Source organism: Electrona antarctica (genome assembly GCF_951216825.1).
Source record: "Electrona antarctica genome assembly, chromosome: 24".
Classification (NCBI taxonomy): domain Eukaryota; kingdom Metazoa; phylum Chordata; class Actinopteri; order Myctophiformes; family Myctophidae; genus Electrona; species Electrona antarctica.
This window is the reverse complement of record NC_136803.1, coordinates 9,613,607-9,630,227: the sequence shown is the minus strand read 5'-3', so window position 1 is coordinate 9,630,227 and position 16,621 is coordinate 9,613,607. Positions and strand designations below refer to the sequence as shown.

Below are 16,621 nucleotides of genomic sequence, written 5' to 3'. Positions count from 1 at the left end.
CTCCACTTGCCCTCATCTGTGTGTGCGGTTGGAGATTGTAATGTTGTGGAAGAGTTCCTTATGTGTCCTCCGTTATTAGCTATCCATCTTCCCAGGAAACAGCAGGACTTGAAAATAACTGCATCTCACACACTTTGATCTGGTGTTCTGTTTCTGCACTGCGAACAGAAACCGACACACATTTCAATATAACATCAGATAAATGCATTCGACATCACCAGAGCTACACTTAGCTATCAGCAGACAGACTGCCACAGGCGAAAACATTGTCCCCGTCAGACAGTAAACAGTGGGATTAGATCCACAGTGCTGTGGCCAAACTGGCCATGCATGCAAGGAGGGCCTGGCTGGGTTGTGAAACACCTCTCCTCCAGGGCAGGTTCAGCCACATTGTGAAACGCGTCCAGTGTTGCTGTTCAGCCATGCTCTGGACGGGCGTGGCCAGATTCTAAAGACAGCAAAGACGCTGGCGTGGCGCCAGACAGGCGGCACGGCTAAAATCCCTGTCCCTGCGGAGGCGAGGCATCGGCGGTCGGAGTACATACAGTTGAGTATACTGTAACTCGGGAGGCATTTGGTGTCTGTGTGCCCAAGAGGGCAACAAATGTTCAGCAGCCGACCAGGAAGTGACTCAGCAGCAGCAGCTGTCGTTGCCATGGGTTACCAAGTCACCCAGAGGGCCCCTGCATGGGGCCCGCCTCGCGATTGGACCGACCCTGCCCGGAGCGCAGGGGCCCCGCCCCCATCTGCCCTCGCCCCGGCCGGGACCCTCCTCCGCTGTCCCACGCGCCCTCACAGACAATGAGCAGGCCTGCCACACCGCGCAGCCACACACTGCATTAGACATGCATTGTCCAGTGCACTTTAACACCACTGTACAGTATAGAGGGCGAGAGAGAGAGAGAGAGAGAGAGAGAGAGAGAGAGAGAGAGAGAGAGAGAGAGAGAGAGGTGGTAATATAGAGGGAGAGAGAGGGATGGGTTGGTGTTAATCCTCTCAGGGCTGATGTCATAGTAGCCATGAGAAAAACATACGGTGTGTAAGCACACACACACACACACACACACACACACACACACTAACCTCCCATTAACCCTACCATAACCCCAGCGCACACACAGATTAATGCCTTATTAACAGCAAATGTCTTAACACACCAATCCACTTACATGTAAGTACAACACACTGAAAGCAGACGCATCGCAATTATTGCAGCCTGTGAAGGAATGGCTGATAACCTGCCGTGTGTCTTTGTGATAAGGGGGCGTTCTTCCTTCCTCCATCACCAGAAGTGGCCAGTCTATGAGATGCCTTTTTCGCGCACCAGTTAAAAGCATTTTATGTGCCGTTATGTAATCTGGCTGCTCTAGTGACTGCATTTGCCCGTGAGGGGATCAGTAATAAATCTTGACACATTGCTATCAGGGCACTGCGTGTGGAACCGTCTTGACTCGTTTGTCCTTTTCAGAATGTTGAACGTTGGATCTTTCCACATGTCCAGACTCCTCTTGGCGTTGCAACCCTTTTAGCGTTTCATCCATCAGAGCAGCGGGACCACCATACCAGTGTCGAGTAGAAACACTTCAACCCTATATGCACATACTCTGTTGCATCACGAGGCATTGTGAGCTCGTAGTTTAAGAAGAATACATTTTGTCCAAAATAGGGACAGCAGGGATAACTCATTTAGACCTGATGCCGATTGAAAAAAAAACTGTTTTCTGAAAAACCTATGGACCCCCAGAAATATCTGTATTTGGCTGCGGACGCCCATCTGAAAATATGTTGTTCCGGGACAAATGGATGTGTTGCATATAGATTCCATTGTAATGTTGTGTTAATACTAGCTAGGGCTTTGCAAGCGAGGGCTAATTTAAGATGAAGGCAGTAAATCTCCCACTGAGAATATGCTGTTCTGTCAGTCAGGATGCAGTCGTGTGTGCTATAAGCGGCCTGCACACTAGCATACACACAGAAAAGGTTGTTCAGGCAGACCCTTAAAGGAAGAAGTGCTTTCATGCTTGTTTTCCCGCTTTATGTCTTCCTTCCTGTATTTGCAAATGCATGACAACAGACTGAACCGGATGTCTTCAAGAGATCTGGTCTCAGAGGCTGACCTCGTCACAAGTTAAATAAGTCAGTTCTATCGACATGGGGCTTAGTGCTACTACTACGGCCATGTAGGCAATGAAATAAGCGTGAAGCAATGAATGAATAGCCTACTAATGCTCTATCCCCCAGCTTGCGTGTGTATAAACTTCATTCAACTTAAATATCAGCAGACAATGAACTCATCCATAGAAACATGCAGTGTAACCTTGTCAAAAAGACAGTCTCCGCCTCTTCCGTAATGTTTAAGGGTCATTTGGCAATAACAGTTTGAACTAGGCCTACTGTAAAAAATAGGTTAATCACAAAAGCTGTCAATCATTGACTACAGCAGAGACATAAACAGCAAGCTAGTATATATTATATCAAGCCATAACTACAGTAATCTCTTCCAAAGTCCGTGAATCCATAATGAAATGTTTGAATGAAGAAGGGTTGATGGAATGTCAACATATACTGACATATGAATGCCAGTATACACCAGGAGAAACACTTCATGACACAAGCCTTAGTAACAAATCCTTTTTTATTACATTTTATGTGGTTCCATTATTGGTAATGGTTGGTGGCAGAAAAACATGGTTTTCAGGACTTTTACAAAACGCCAAACATTTTCTTTTGTTTTCACCGAACACTGATTCAATTTCCAGTATATTTTGCTTTCCTCATTTGACACAAATCAGAGGTGGGGTGCAACCGTGCAACATGAAAAAGCTATCCCAAATCACATTTAAAAAGGGCCAAAGTATGATACAATTGCAAAAATATCAAACGTAAATAAAGTCCATTTGGGTGTTATTTCCAAGATCTAGGTGGATTCCATTAACTCTTTCCCCAACCGAGCTTTAAAAAAAAATATTCTGGCAGACGAACATTGGTATTATTACACTGAACCAGCGCAGAAACAAACGACTTGTGCATTTCCCCCGAAATTTTAGACAAAAAAAATACCAACAACAAAAAAATTATAAAAAATAGGAAAAAAGCTTGACGCCTCAGCATCGTGGCGTGACAATGCACGGCCGCAGCAGGAAGCCAGATGGTGGCGAGAGACAAGTGACGTACTTCCTGGGAGGTTGGACCACGCCCATGTTCCCTAAGGGGTGGGGTTTGGGGGGGAGGGGGGGTCCAATCGGTGACAGGTTGGCGGTTGGGAAACATCTCCTGCACTCTCACCCGGACGCAGCTCTCTCTCTCTCTCAACTCCGCGATGGAAGGAACACGAACATCACAGTAACAAGGTGGGAGGCGGTATAGTGAGGGTTAATGGTGCGTGGTGGGTGTGTGTGTGGGGGGGAGGGGGGTGGGGGCTCTCTCTCCCCCCTCCTCGGATGTTGAGACGTCGTCATCCGCTCTTTTCGTTTCGCAGACCGTGCGGTTCCGTTGTCGTTGTTTTGGTCGTCGTCATTGTCGGTTCACAATTTCGGTTTACAAAGTTATACAGCTAAAAAGAAGTGACGTGAAAAGAAGGCAATGCGGGAGGAGAGGGTGGACAGTGCATGACGGGCAGGGAGGGGCTTCACGAAGAGGCCTCCTGCTTCTCCTGTTCGATGGCTGCCAAGAGGAAGAGAGAGAGAGAGAGAGAGGATGTGAGATCCTTTCCACCCAACAATTGTTTGTTTTACATGAACTAAACAAAACTTACAGCCTGTACAGTCTGATGTGACTGCAAGGCCTGCTGTAAAGCACGACATCAAGTGCGAGAACTTTATACAACAACACAATAGAGATGCGTCATATTCAGTCACCACACACACACACACACACACACACACACACACACACACACACACACACACACACACACACACACACACACACACACACACACACACACACACACACACACACACACACACACACACACACACACACACACACACACACACACCCCAAAGCCATATTGCATAATTAATAACTGCGAGGAGGGTCTTACTTTCTTTCGAGGGCAGGGGGTTCTTCTCCTGGGTCTCCGTCTTCTTCAACTTCGTCTTGTCGAAGCTGGTCACCTCTGAGATGTCTGGCTTGTCGCTCATGGTTGCAGTGTATCTGTCGGGAAACGAGTTCAGACACGCAGTTTTAGAGACCGCAGAAGACATGAAACGCTTTTTACCCCCCCCTTCTTTTTATTCCTCAAAGCCTTCCAGCTGGCCGCCTGCCTGCCTCACTGACTGTGCAAGCAGGTTGCGTCCGCATTCTTTTGTTGGCCTGCGGTTCTTGCACAGTGTGTGATCCCGGCCAGCCCAGCCCCGTTATCTAAAAGCCTTGATTTACATGAAAACAGCACATCCACAAGCTCCGTGCGAGCTTGGGCCATTTCTTTGGTACGCAACACATGTCATACCATGAAGTATAGCCGAAATCATGTGTTGCACATTGCTGAACAATGAACAAAAAGGATAATTTACATAACAATAGGGTGCGGAGACTGAAACGTGGCGCAAAATAAGACCATATACAATGTCTTTCTTTCAACAATTTATTTTTAAGATAATCTGAAAAAAGAAAAAAAAAAGTGAAATAAATATGTAATTTTGTAGTAACTTATAGCCTCTCTGTGAATTGTGGGGGACTTTCCACGTGCATGCGCAAATTCACTTGTCACACACGCACGTCGCACACACTGTGTGGAGGAGCATGGACATCTTAGGAACCACCGCCCATATTCTGCATTATCCTCATTCAACGGGCGTTACAGTCAAGTCCACCTTCCTAACGCGTCAATAAATACCCGTTCAATTAGTCACGGGTAGGGCTTTTGCCAACAATAACCGCATTAAATCATAATCGTTCGTAAAATGCGCATCATCATCATTTTGCGGAACAACATTTCTGCACCTCACGCATCATCATCATCATCACATGTAACGGTCTAACAAAGGAAATGCGCTGCTGGCTGCTACGCCTAAAATCTGTGCCGAGGAGAAGAGGCGTGCGTTCCAATCCTTCCCCCTCCCTTGTAATCAGTTATAAGCGGTCGGTCGCCGTCAAAGACAGTTGACATCCACGACAAAAAACAATACACCATTATAGTCACATTTTTTTCGGCCGTTCCTCGACTCTTTGACAGTCCAAAAATGAATGCCACTGCAGTATATCCATCTCAACCAAATGTCTGACATGGTTTTCTCCAGTCATAGGTTTAAGAAGCAGATGTTGATCAGACTATTAGAAGAGTTTCTTTCATGGTTGCTTACCGGAGTTGGACTTGAGGGGAAGAAAGTCTGTTGTGAGGGTTTGCAGCAGTATGGCGCGTTCCTGCGCAACCATTAAATATACTCCGAAATATGCTAATGAGGCAACCCGACGTCACCAGGCACCAGCCTCTCGTCTTGTGGGTGGGAGGATGGAGGAGTCTGCATCCCATGCTCCGCAGGGACGCAGAACGTTGTCATTAGTCAGTTGGTTGTCAAGGCAACCTTTGACGGCGATACAATGTGGGGAAAGAAACAACTATGCCTACTAGCCTATTAATAATAATAATAATAATAATAGCCTAACAAACACATGGGACACACATAGGCCTACACGCGCACACTGTCACACGCGCACACTGTCTCTCTCTCTCTCTCACACACACACACACACACACACACACACACACAGTCCATCTAGGCTATGGGATCTAAACTTAACATAAGAGAACATTTTGAGACTGTATTATAAAATGTAATGTAATGCTGCAAGAACATTTATGTCTCTGAAATCTAACACGTATTCAAAGCAGAAATACACTTTAGTTTTTAACACAGCGGGCAGAGAGAGAACCGAACGTGAGTTGTTGATGATTTCAGAATGGTCACTTTCTATTCTGTTTTCTGATTCACACGTACCGGTATGCATGTAGAGACGGCGCCATCTTGTGGAGAATTAATTTACTACACACCAGTGGTATAGCCTAAACCTAGCTGTTGCTCTGAAGCGAGAGTTCATAAATTAACTAAACTTAATTTACGATTCAGAGCGCAGCATTTAATTCATAATGTTCCCGTGTTACTTACGTCACGGCCCTCTCTGAAGCAGGTCCGAATACAAGTTCAAATTGGTCAATGTGCTGAATCGCTGTTTCCAAGCCTATGAAAGGATCGACGGATTGCCCCCCTGTGCTTGAACTCGTCCTGGTGGTTGTTGAGTTGATCCCATTATATTAGGCAGCTACTCGTGCCTCGGGTCTCTCTGTTTACAAATAGATGGCGGAGATCCAAGTTGCATACCGTAATCATATTTCTCAGCACAAGTAAACAAACATTAGTCAAGCCCCTAGCGTCTCACAATCATTGGCACCGGGGCGGGGCCACCACTCTGCTCAAGCTCAAAATTCTCAATCATTAAGCACAGGTGAGGTGGTTAATATCTTTCCTGCCTGCAAGGAGACCTCAAACCTAGAAATGACTTAAATAAGTGTCACATAGCATTCATAGAGATCAGTCTACTGGGCAATTAGAGCTGTGTCTATCTTCATACCATTATTTACCATATCATCGTAATCAAAAAAATCAACCAAAGAACAAGATTCCTATACAGGATCTCCTCACTGGTCAACAAAAACACCTTGAAGACCCTAACAGCCTCAGGAGCCCTTGTACTAAGGTTTCTTCGACTCTTACCACAGCACCTTGTAAACAAGTGTAATGCTTAATTGGGTCGTCCACTCACAGTTAACAGTCTTTGTATTGAGTTTGTGCTTGAAATGTACTGTAATTCTGCAAACTGTTAATAAATATTTCAATCAATCAATCAAAACCTCAAAGGCCCTTAAAACAAGGCTCCAGTCTCCAGACTTCACAAAACAAACTGGTCAGGCTACTACTTGGCCTCACTCCCCGAACCCACCTAAGTGGGCACCTGTCAAAGTGGACAGGGGGCCCACTTTGACAGGCTGGAATGGCTTAAGGTTGACGACAGAGTACAGCATCTTGCAATGGGTCTGGTCCACAAGATTCGCTACACCACCAATGAGTTACCCATGTCTAGTTCACACCCTCAACACCAGAGGAAGTTCAACAAACCATGTTCAACCCAGATTCGGCACAAACAAGGGACTAAATTAATTTCTCTCCTATGCCACCAAAATGTGGAACGCCCTACCAACAGCCATTAAGACATGCGAATCCCTTGACTCCTTCAAAACCGCTCTCAAAGGGCACCTACGGACGGCTGCAATTCGAAAATGCCCCCCGTAAAATCTGTAACACCCCTTTTAACCTCCGACAGGGAAATTTGCACACCCCAACCCGGGATTTGAACCCATGGTTCTCTGGTGTGGAAAACCACTAATCCAAAGGCAATTGCGGTTGCCTATGGCTCAGGGAGATAGATTTTGAGGCTGAGGTTGTGAGCCACTCTTCTACATATATGTGTTGGTGGCCTCCACCTCCAGGTGTCAATGATAGAACAATGATGTCTTTAATTCAACGGATCATGTCACACAATTGCCTGCCAACAGTTGTCAAAGACAATAGAAAATCTTCACTTTCTTGCATTACTGAATGCATGGTCACTAGGGGTGTGACGATACATTTTAACAGCAATACGATACGTATCACGATACATGGTTGACGTCCGATACGATACATGGGACAATATTGGTTCATTGTGGCGATACGATACGATTCAATGATTTGAAATCGATACAGTAACTATTCAGCAAATACATTAAATATGTGTGAAACGTGTGGATAGTGAAGGTTTTTTTAAGGGTAAGATTTATTATTATGGATATAAATAAGCAAACACAGTGATTCTCTGGCAAATAGATGGATATTGTAATTAAACACATTATGGACAAACCATGCACGCCTTGACATGAACACAGAGAATACACACATTTATCGATAGACCAAACGATACGATTCAATATTTTCCGATATTGTAGATATACGTAGATTTTTTTAAAATTAAATTGGATATTTCGATACAGTTACTAATTATATATCGTTACACCCCTAATTGGTCACCCCAATAGAATAGAGGGTATGCGCAATTTGCGCATGCTTAAAGTGAATGGTGCTTAAAGTGAATCGAGTGGCAAATCGAGTGGCAAAGCAACATGCAAAGTGAATTTAACATTGTTTAATGTTGTTTAATGCAATCAGATTGTCAAGGTTGTCAAGGCCAGAAAGTCGTTTTTTGCCACTCAGTAGGCATTCCTGCATAACTTCCTGGTTTGATGATGATGCCACGCGCATTCCCTCTATAGTCACCGGACCGGACCCCATCTCTCACTAGGGGGTCAAGCATTCAGACCTATTGTTAGACCTATTGTTCTCTTGGTGTACACTACCATACGTCACACAACCACTCGCCCACTTGTGGATTATGGTAAAGGATGACTCATCTGCCCATAATGGTCAGATGAGTCACACGGAGGATATCCCCCCCACCCCCTCCCATCTCTGTCGACCAGGCAGTGCCTATGGTTTCTACAACACTGACTTCTCAAATGTGCATTGCTCTTTGTAATGACTCATGAGGGGCTTATTTATGCACTGCAGACCTTCTGTAACATTCCTTTCTATAGTTGTTTTACTGGCAGTCTGATTGATCACGTCCTGTAATAGGCCTATCTCACAGCATTTCCCCGCCCCCTTTTGGAGCTAGTGGTGTTATTTCTTTTGCGGTCCATAGGCTTCCATGTTAAAAGAGGTATTTTCACAAGCCACAAACTACCGTTTTGTAAAGGTAAGGTTTATTCTACTTATTTGAGTTGTTATACCATTGTGTTTTCTTCATATTATTATCGGTCTTTGACATTTTAACATTAGAAAATGTACTTAGATTCTCCAGAGAAAAAAAGTGTAAATGCCTAATGTTAAATGACACCACTATCTACCGGAAGTGGGCGTGGAAAGGGGGCTGTGAGATAGGCCTATTGACATTCTACTACCTTTCACATCAGGCATCACTTCCGGGGTTTTAAACCCCTGGTTGATGCATTTTCACACTTCCACACTCCGCTTCAACTTGTAGCGTGGGTAGAAAAGTGTTTCCGTTTTTCCCCCTTATAACGGGAGTGGATGGGACTTGAAGCCGCTTGATGTGACTGTGTGGTTAGCAGTGGTCACACACACACACACACACACACAAACACACACACACACACACACACACACACGCACGCACGCACGCACGCACGCACGCACGCACGCACGCACACACGCACGCACACACACACACACACACACACACATACAAGTACATTTACTTAAGTACTGTACTTAAGTGTACTTGAGTAAATCCAATTTCCAATACCTAATACACAAATTACTTCTACTCTACTAACTCCACTACATCTCAGAGACAAACATTGTACTTTTACTCCACTACTAATTGTTTGAGAACTTTAGTTATACTATAGTTACTTTGTAGATTTGGATTATTAGCCTATTACAAAACAAACATTAACCACTTCAGCCCCATATATACATTTTGGCCATTTGAAAATAGCAGATCTACAAGCTTGTAGGTCAGCCTCTGCACGTCCGCAGGTGCTCATATATGGCATTGGTGACTCCCCACGTGACACACGAGTGCAGCATGACCAGCGAGCCGCCGCGGTACAGCAGGGTCACGCGCCGCTGCCGAGACTCCCACAGCTCCATCCAGCAGGCCCGCACTCCTGCCGTCTGGCCGTCCGGCGGCTGGGCCTGCATGTTGGCCACCAGCACGGAGAGAGGATACCCAGCCAGGCTGACGGGCACGGAGATCAGCGTGCCGGTCACGAACGCAGCGGTGGCCGGCCCGAGGCCCCACGCCTCGGCGAGCGCGCACGGCCCGTCCTTCAGGCCGAAGAACAGGCAGCTCCCCAGGGCGTTGCGGACCGCTATGGGCAGAAAGGCTCTGTAGAAGCCCGAGGCCAGCCTCTCGGAGCTCAGTTTCGCCAGCACGCTCCTCTGCGTGGGCAGACACCGGTCGTTCTGGCCGTTCTGCAGCACGTTCTGGACGCGCTCGAACGGAGCCAGGACCAGAGCCTCAACCAGGCCGGCGCCCAAGCCCGCTAGCGCCGGGCGAGCGGACGGCGGGACGCCGGCGAAAGGGGACGCGGAGAGCCGGCGGAGGAGATTGTCCTGGACGCCAAAAAGCAGCATCCCCTGCACCATCTTCATCAGCATGCGCGGCGTGACCCCTCGGTACAGCTTCCGGGGACCCTCTCTGTACAGCTGTCCCACTGCCTGGAGGATGGCTGTGTTGTGGAGCTGCTGGCGGAACACAGTCTTGTTGATGGGGAACACGATGCTCGTGGAGAGGCTGGAGATCAGAGTGGACCTTCCACCGTCCATGTAGCTTTGGAGGCCAGACGTCCGGCTGGCCGCCCAGCGCTCCCCGCCTTGACCAGCAGCAACCTGCCCCATCTGCAACGCACAGACATAGATCAGAGACAAAACACCCATTTCAATAAATGACTCTGTTCTCTAACTATCAACACAGAGCAGACCATCTCTCAGCTATAAGCTACAGATGTATGTTTATCTTTGGCAGCCTAGGGCATGTGCACAAGTTGGTTGTGAGGGGCCTACAAATGGCCGGCCTCTCCAAAAGGAGGGCCAAGCAGCTACAGTAGCAAAGTACTGCTCAGTGTCAGCCATTATAGGTAGCCGCTCAATTTGGATTTTGGAGGAGGCGTTGTTTCCTTTATTCATGATTTATGACTGCTGTGTCTGACAAGTATGTCAACTATACTGTACAGTATGTAACAATGTTTTACCTTGCACTTTGTATCTGGCTGTTCTCCTATTGTCCTTTGTACAAGGTATTCGTGTGCGTGTGTGTGTGTGTGTGTGTGTGTGTGTGTGTGTGTGTGTGTGTGTGTGTGTGTGTGTGTGTGTGTGTGTGTGTGTGTGTGTGTGTGTGTGTGTGTGTGTGCGTGCGTGCGTGCGTGCGTGCGTGCGTGCGTGCGTGCGTGCGTGCGTGCGTGCGTGCGTGCGTGCGTGCGTGCGTGCGTGCGTGCGTGCGTGCGTGCGTGCGTGCGTGCGTGCGTGCATGCAGATATATATTGTATACGGCCAGACGGGCCAGTCCTACCATGAATAAGCGTAAATACCTTTATGCAGATGAGTTGAGGAACAGAGCTGAACACCTCTTGTGTTGTGATCACAGCAGACAAGCACGCAGCAGCTCAACGGACCTGTCACTGCAGCTGGTGTGTAGGCCTACTACAGTATGTGCATTATTGTGTGATGTGGTCCTTCTTCAACTCTCCTCCCGAGACGTCCCTTATGGTACGTAAAAGACACAAGAATGTCACCAATGGTGTAAAGTAACATAAGTGCATTTACTGTAGTACTTGAGGATACATTTCAAACAGGTGTTTGTACTTTACTTGAGTATTTCCAATACTTTTCGTTCTACTACATCTCAGAGCCAAAATGTGTACTTTACTTTTACAACGCTAAAATTATTTGAAAACTTTGGTTACTAACTATAGTTACTTTGGAGATTTAAATTTTGATTATTTATTTTCAAAGGATTTTGTACACATGTGTGGAATGGGACATTCTGCAATATCAGTACTTTTGCATTTAGTACTTTAAGCACATTTTGATGCCGATACTTTTTATGATATTGTGATGTCACCATATAAGTTTTCTGACAGTGTGCGGGACCCTTCTTTGTTTTTCAAAGATACCCTTTTACCATATAAGGGGAGACATCATTGCACATAAAAAACACACCAAGGGGTCTAATGAAGTAGTACTGTCACCTCATAAACACATGAAAAACTGGAAAAATCACGGCACTCCATCTCTAACGTGTCACATTGTGACACATTTTGAGCTTGCAGGTCTGCTATTTTTGGACGATGATTGAATAGAGGGTCTAAGACTTAGACCCTGGGGAACCCCTTGCCTTGGAACTCTCTCAAGGGCACCTCAGGGCTCCCCAGACCTCCCGTTTGAAGAAAAAAAACGCTCTAGAAAAGGCTACTGGGAACACATTTTGGATTTTGGAACATTTAACCCATTTTGACCTGAGATCAGATTCTAAAAATGTCTTCTACATCCTGACAGTTTTCTGAAAAAGCTATGTTTCTATGTCAGTCGTTCTTCGATTTTTCAAAAATAGCAGACCTACAAGCTCGTAGCGCGCCACTCGGTGGCTTTAGCTATTTTTCAATAGCTAAAGCATAACATAATGCTAACACCAAAAGGGGTTCCCGCCCAAAATGGGTTTTAAGTAAAGCTCTTTGAATTAGTCAGTGTGTGAATATCGTTGCTGTTGGCTGTAAACCGTATACTGTATGTCCAAAACTGTCCAAAACTAAAAAACTAAACACTGCTATACTGTAGCAGTGGTTCTCACAGTTGGGTCCGGGGACCCCATGGGGTTCCTCGAGGGGGTCCCCAGCAAAATAGCAACAAAAACACCTTCATGACCTTTGATTTTATACATTGGCTACTTGAAAATCAATAATCTACGAGCTCACAACGGGCCATAATGTGATGCACGTTGATCTCATCATTACAAATGAACGTGATGAGCTCATGGAGAATCTTAGAAAATGAATCGAATGTCCTGTAGGACAGGGGTTCTCAACGTTTTTGGCCGGGGACCCCCGAAAATGCTTTGGCAACGTCTCGGGACCCCAGCCCCGCCCCCTCCCGACCCCCAATATAAATTGACTGCTACAATAACCTTAAACCATTTTGGGCGGGAACCCCTTTTGGTGTTTTAAGCATTGTTATAATTTAGCTATTGAAAAATAGCAGATCTACAAGCTCATAGCGCGCCACCAAGTGGCGCGCTACGAGCTTGTAGGTCTGCTATTTTTGAAAAATCGTGAAAATAAAATTTTTAAAAAAACTTTTTTTTTTTTTTTTTGAAAATAATTTGGGGACCCCCTAAAATAATTTGGCGACCCCCCGAGGGGTCGCGACCCACGGGTTGAGAACCCCTGCTGTAGGACATGGTTCTCAAACTTTTGGTGAAAGACACTTCAAAACTATAACCCAGGCGGAGGTGTGGGATCGAACCGGAAACCTTTCAACTCCCAAACTGGCAGCTGTCCCTCCTGAACCCCGGTGAGCTTTGACCCAGGTGTCCCCCCCAGCCCTGGGGTCTATTAATACCTTGGCCTGTTATTTTTCCCCCTTCCACACCAAATCTCTCTGCCGAAAATAGCCAATCTACAGTACATGTCTCACGGCATGCTGTGTTGCGATGCATTGTGATGCATTGTAGATCTGCTGTTTTTTTCAATGAATGTTTGCCCATTTTGACCTGCCTACAATAGGGACACTATAGAGCAGCAGTTCCCAAACTATTTTGGCCATGCACCCCCTTGTTGCCTCCCGACCTAGCAGGCGCACCCCCCCACAAAATGAAATATATGAACATATTTATTTTTATATGTGCAACATATATGTGACATACGGTATTATTCGAAATTGGCCGCCTGCATATAGAGCATAATATATATGTCTCTAGCTATATAGACATATATAAACCAACGTACATTGCAATCTAAGGAGCTAAAACACATAGCCTATGGTTTGAACTAATTGTTTTTTATAAACACTTAGAATGTGATGTGATAGATAGCAGGTAGGCCCAATACCATCTAGAGCGAGCAGCCAGCAGTGCATGGTGGAAAGTAACATTACTTAAAGTACATTTACTTAAGTACAGTTTTGAGGTATTTGTACTTCACTTTTGTACTTTCCCTCAGGAACATTTTAAATTCCGGACTTTTACTTGTAACAGAGTATTTCTAGATTGCAGTATTGATACTTTTACAAAAAAGTAAAAAAGGCCGGCCAGACATTGAACCTATAGCAGCTATCTAAATAACATGCCAAGAAAGAAAGAAACAAGCTTTAGTAACACAAACATGAGAGCAAAGGAACAAGACATGTCTGCATGACTGCACATCTATAGGTTAAGTGCTACGGACTGGAGTAGGACCGACAGAAACAAAGATGTTAAATGACACGTGTACAGTAAATATAGGTTAAGTGCTACGGACTGGAGTAGGACTGACAGAAACAAAGATGTTAAATGACACGTGTACAGTAAAAAAAAAACAGGCATATCTTACCATACACTTTTGAAAAGTTAACATTTTGAAGATCCATTCACGAGTGAAAACAAACAGCAGCTGATCCACATTATTGGAAAACGAGGTTGAATGAAACTCCCCAGTCACACAACGTGTGGTTCCATTTCAAACCATGCTTGTGAGGAGGCTGCTAGCTTGGCTCATCAGTGATGGTGATGGTGGGACAGTGACCGGTCAGAAGGCAGCATACAGTAGGAGCTACATGGATTGAAGCCACTGCTTCTGTGCAAAACCACACCATTTCAGCTCTCAAGCCTAAAGAAAATAACAGGTGTTAATTCTCAAACCTGTTAATTATAACTCACAGATGCTTACTGTATACATACTGTATATGGCCATGCCATAAATGCCATGGCCATATACAGTAGCCACTAGTGGCTACTATTCTGCCTTTTTCCTTTTTTGGTTAAAAGTTTAAAGCTGTATATTCATCCCTCTACCCATCTGAACTCATGCTTATATTCAGTAGCATGTTGAGGGTGGGTATGTGTGGGGTGGGTGTGCTTACTGTATATATGCTATATATGCATTACTTGCACTGTACAGTTATTTCTTCTCATAATACTTATCCAGATTATGCTTGGTTCTACCATCATACTCATTACTATTTATTCTATTTATTATTCTGTATACATTACTGTACATACTGTACATTTTTCTGCATTTATTCTCTCATTTACTGCATTACTGTATTGCACTTCTGGCTAGACGCCACTCTTCATTTCATTGTCAAAGTATTTGTATACTATGTGCAGTGACAATAAATTGAATCTAATCTAATCTAATATTGCGAGAATCGATTATAGGAATAAAGGGACACAGAGAGACAGATACAGAAATCTCCAAATCTCCATATATGAGAATGAAAAGGGACACAGCCGGGCTATAATAATTCAAAATTATTTTTTGAAATTCTTTGATGTATGGTCTCAGATTTTAGCATTGACAAAGGCCCCTAAAAAGTATCTGAATACTCCTTTATATTCCAATACGGCTTTTGAGCCAGGGCTAGTTGTAAAAGATATTGGCTCCCTGAGAAATGTGTATATTGATGGCCACCATTGCCTCTTTCCAACAGCTGCTGCTCTCCTGAAGTGCTCTCCAGAAGTGTCTATTTGTACGTCTCTAAATGTTTTGATGAATTGAACATGGTGGACCCTGTTGTAAACAAGTGTAATGCTTAATTGGGTCATCCACTCACAGTTAACAGCCTTTGTATTGAGTTTGTGCTTGAAATGTACTGTAATTCTGCAAACTGTTAATAAAATAATCAATCAATCAATCCTTTCAGCATCCAGCATCACATTTCTTCCGTTATTTAAGAACAACAACCTTGTCATCCCATTCTAGACGGTTTCTTGGTCTGGTGGAACAAGTATGAAGTCCAGGCCATTTCGCTCTTTACATTGCTGGCTAGGAAGTTAGTTCCTAAATAATAATAATAATAATAATAAAGAGGAAAAACCTCAGACAATTGAGTGTGTGGATAAAGGAGTTGGCATCTATAAATAATTAGATTAATCTTGTCATAAAGGGAATCCTATATTTCAGAAGATCTGGTCACCCATTATTGACATGCTTGATGGACTGAAGTGAGTGAATTCAATGTTATGCTGCCAGGGATGGATTTGCCCCCACGAGGGCCCCTGGGCCACGAGGGCCCCTGGGCCAACATCTTTCTGGGGGATCCCATAGCACGTGCGCAAAACTTTCATTTTTCCCCCGCATTTTTATCGACCTAGATTTAACACAATCAACCAACCACCAATTAAGGGCCCCAAGAGCCCCTCAAACCAAGTACCGCGTGGTCCAGTTACCCCGAAGGGCCCCTGAGAGCCAAGGGCCCCAGCGGCCTAATGGCTAATTTGGCCCTGATCACAATGCATGAGCATCATGGCCATCGAATGTGTGCTTTTGACCACATCTTCCAACGGTAGGGAGTGCAACGAACCATGTACAACCCAGATTCGGCACAAACAAGTAAAGGGACTAAATTATTTTCGATCCTATGCCACCAAAATGTGGAACGCCCTACCAACAGTCATTAAGACATGTGAATCCCTTGACTCCTTCAAAACCGCTCTCAAAGGCACCTACGGACGGCTGCAATTCGAAACTGGCCCCCGTAAAATCTGAATCCCCCCCACCGCCCCCCCCTCCCTCTTTTTCCCCTCGCTGTATATGTTTCTTTTCCCTTTTTACCTCCATTATGATGAATTCCTGTTCTGTTCTTTGTTTTGATGAATTGAACATGGTGGACACTCTTGTAAACAAGTGTAATGCTTAATTGGGTCGTCCACTCACAGTTAACAGCCTTTGTATTGAGTTTGTGCTTGAAATGTACTGTAATTCTGCAAACTGTTAATAAATATTTCAATCAATCAATCAATCAGGCCTATTCACCGATGTCTTTCCCATAGATCTGCACACTTCAATGGATTGTTCCTATGGAAAACA

General features: G+C 45.0%; 2 protein-coding genes across 2 annotated transcripts; both read right to left on the bottom strand.

The window, feature by feature from the left end:
- Positions 1 to 2,616: 2,616 nt before the first annotated feature.
- Positions 2,617 to 5,461, bottom strand: tmsb4x (thymosin beta 4 X-linked). The gene is made up of 3 exons (XM_079495809.1): positions 5,307 to 5,461; positions 4,046 to 4,158; positions 2,617 to 3,663 (listed from the first exon to the last, which is right to left on the bottom strand). The coding sequence occupies exons 2-3, from the start codon at positions 4,143 to 4,145 to the stop codon at positions 3,629 to 3,631; spliced, it is 135 nt and encodes a 44-aa protein (XP_079351935.1). The 5' UTR covers positions 4,146 to 4,158; positions 5,307 to 5,461; the 3' UTR covers positions 2,617 to 3,628.
- A 4,114-nt stretch (positions 5,462 to 9,575) lies between these two features.
- On the bottom strand, positions 9,576 to 10,460 carry LOC306917211 (solute carrier family 25 member 53-like; the record flags this gene model as incomplete). The annotated part of the gene is made up of 1 exon (XM_079495343.1): positions 9,576 to 10,460. One exon carries the CDS (start codon positions 10,458 to 10,460, stop codon positions 9,576 to 9,578), a length of 885 nt encoding a protein of 294 aa, XP_079351469.1.
- Between the last annotated feature and the right edge of the window lie 6,161 nt (positions 10,461 to 16,621).

Excerpts from the sequence above, each read along its gene's own strand:
- tmsb4x (XM_079495809.1), bottom strand. The coding sequence starts at position 4,145 with ATGAGCGACAAGCCAGACATCTCAGAGGTGACCAGCTTCGACAAGACG. Across the intron at positions 3,664-4,045 it reads CCCCCTGCCCTCGAAAGAAA|CCATCGAACAGGAGAAGCAG; the intron begins GTAAGACCCTCC and ends TCCTCTTGGCAG.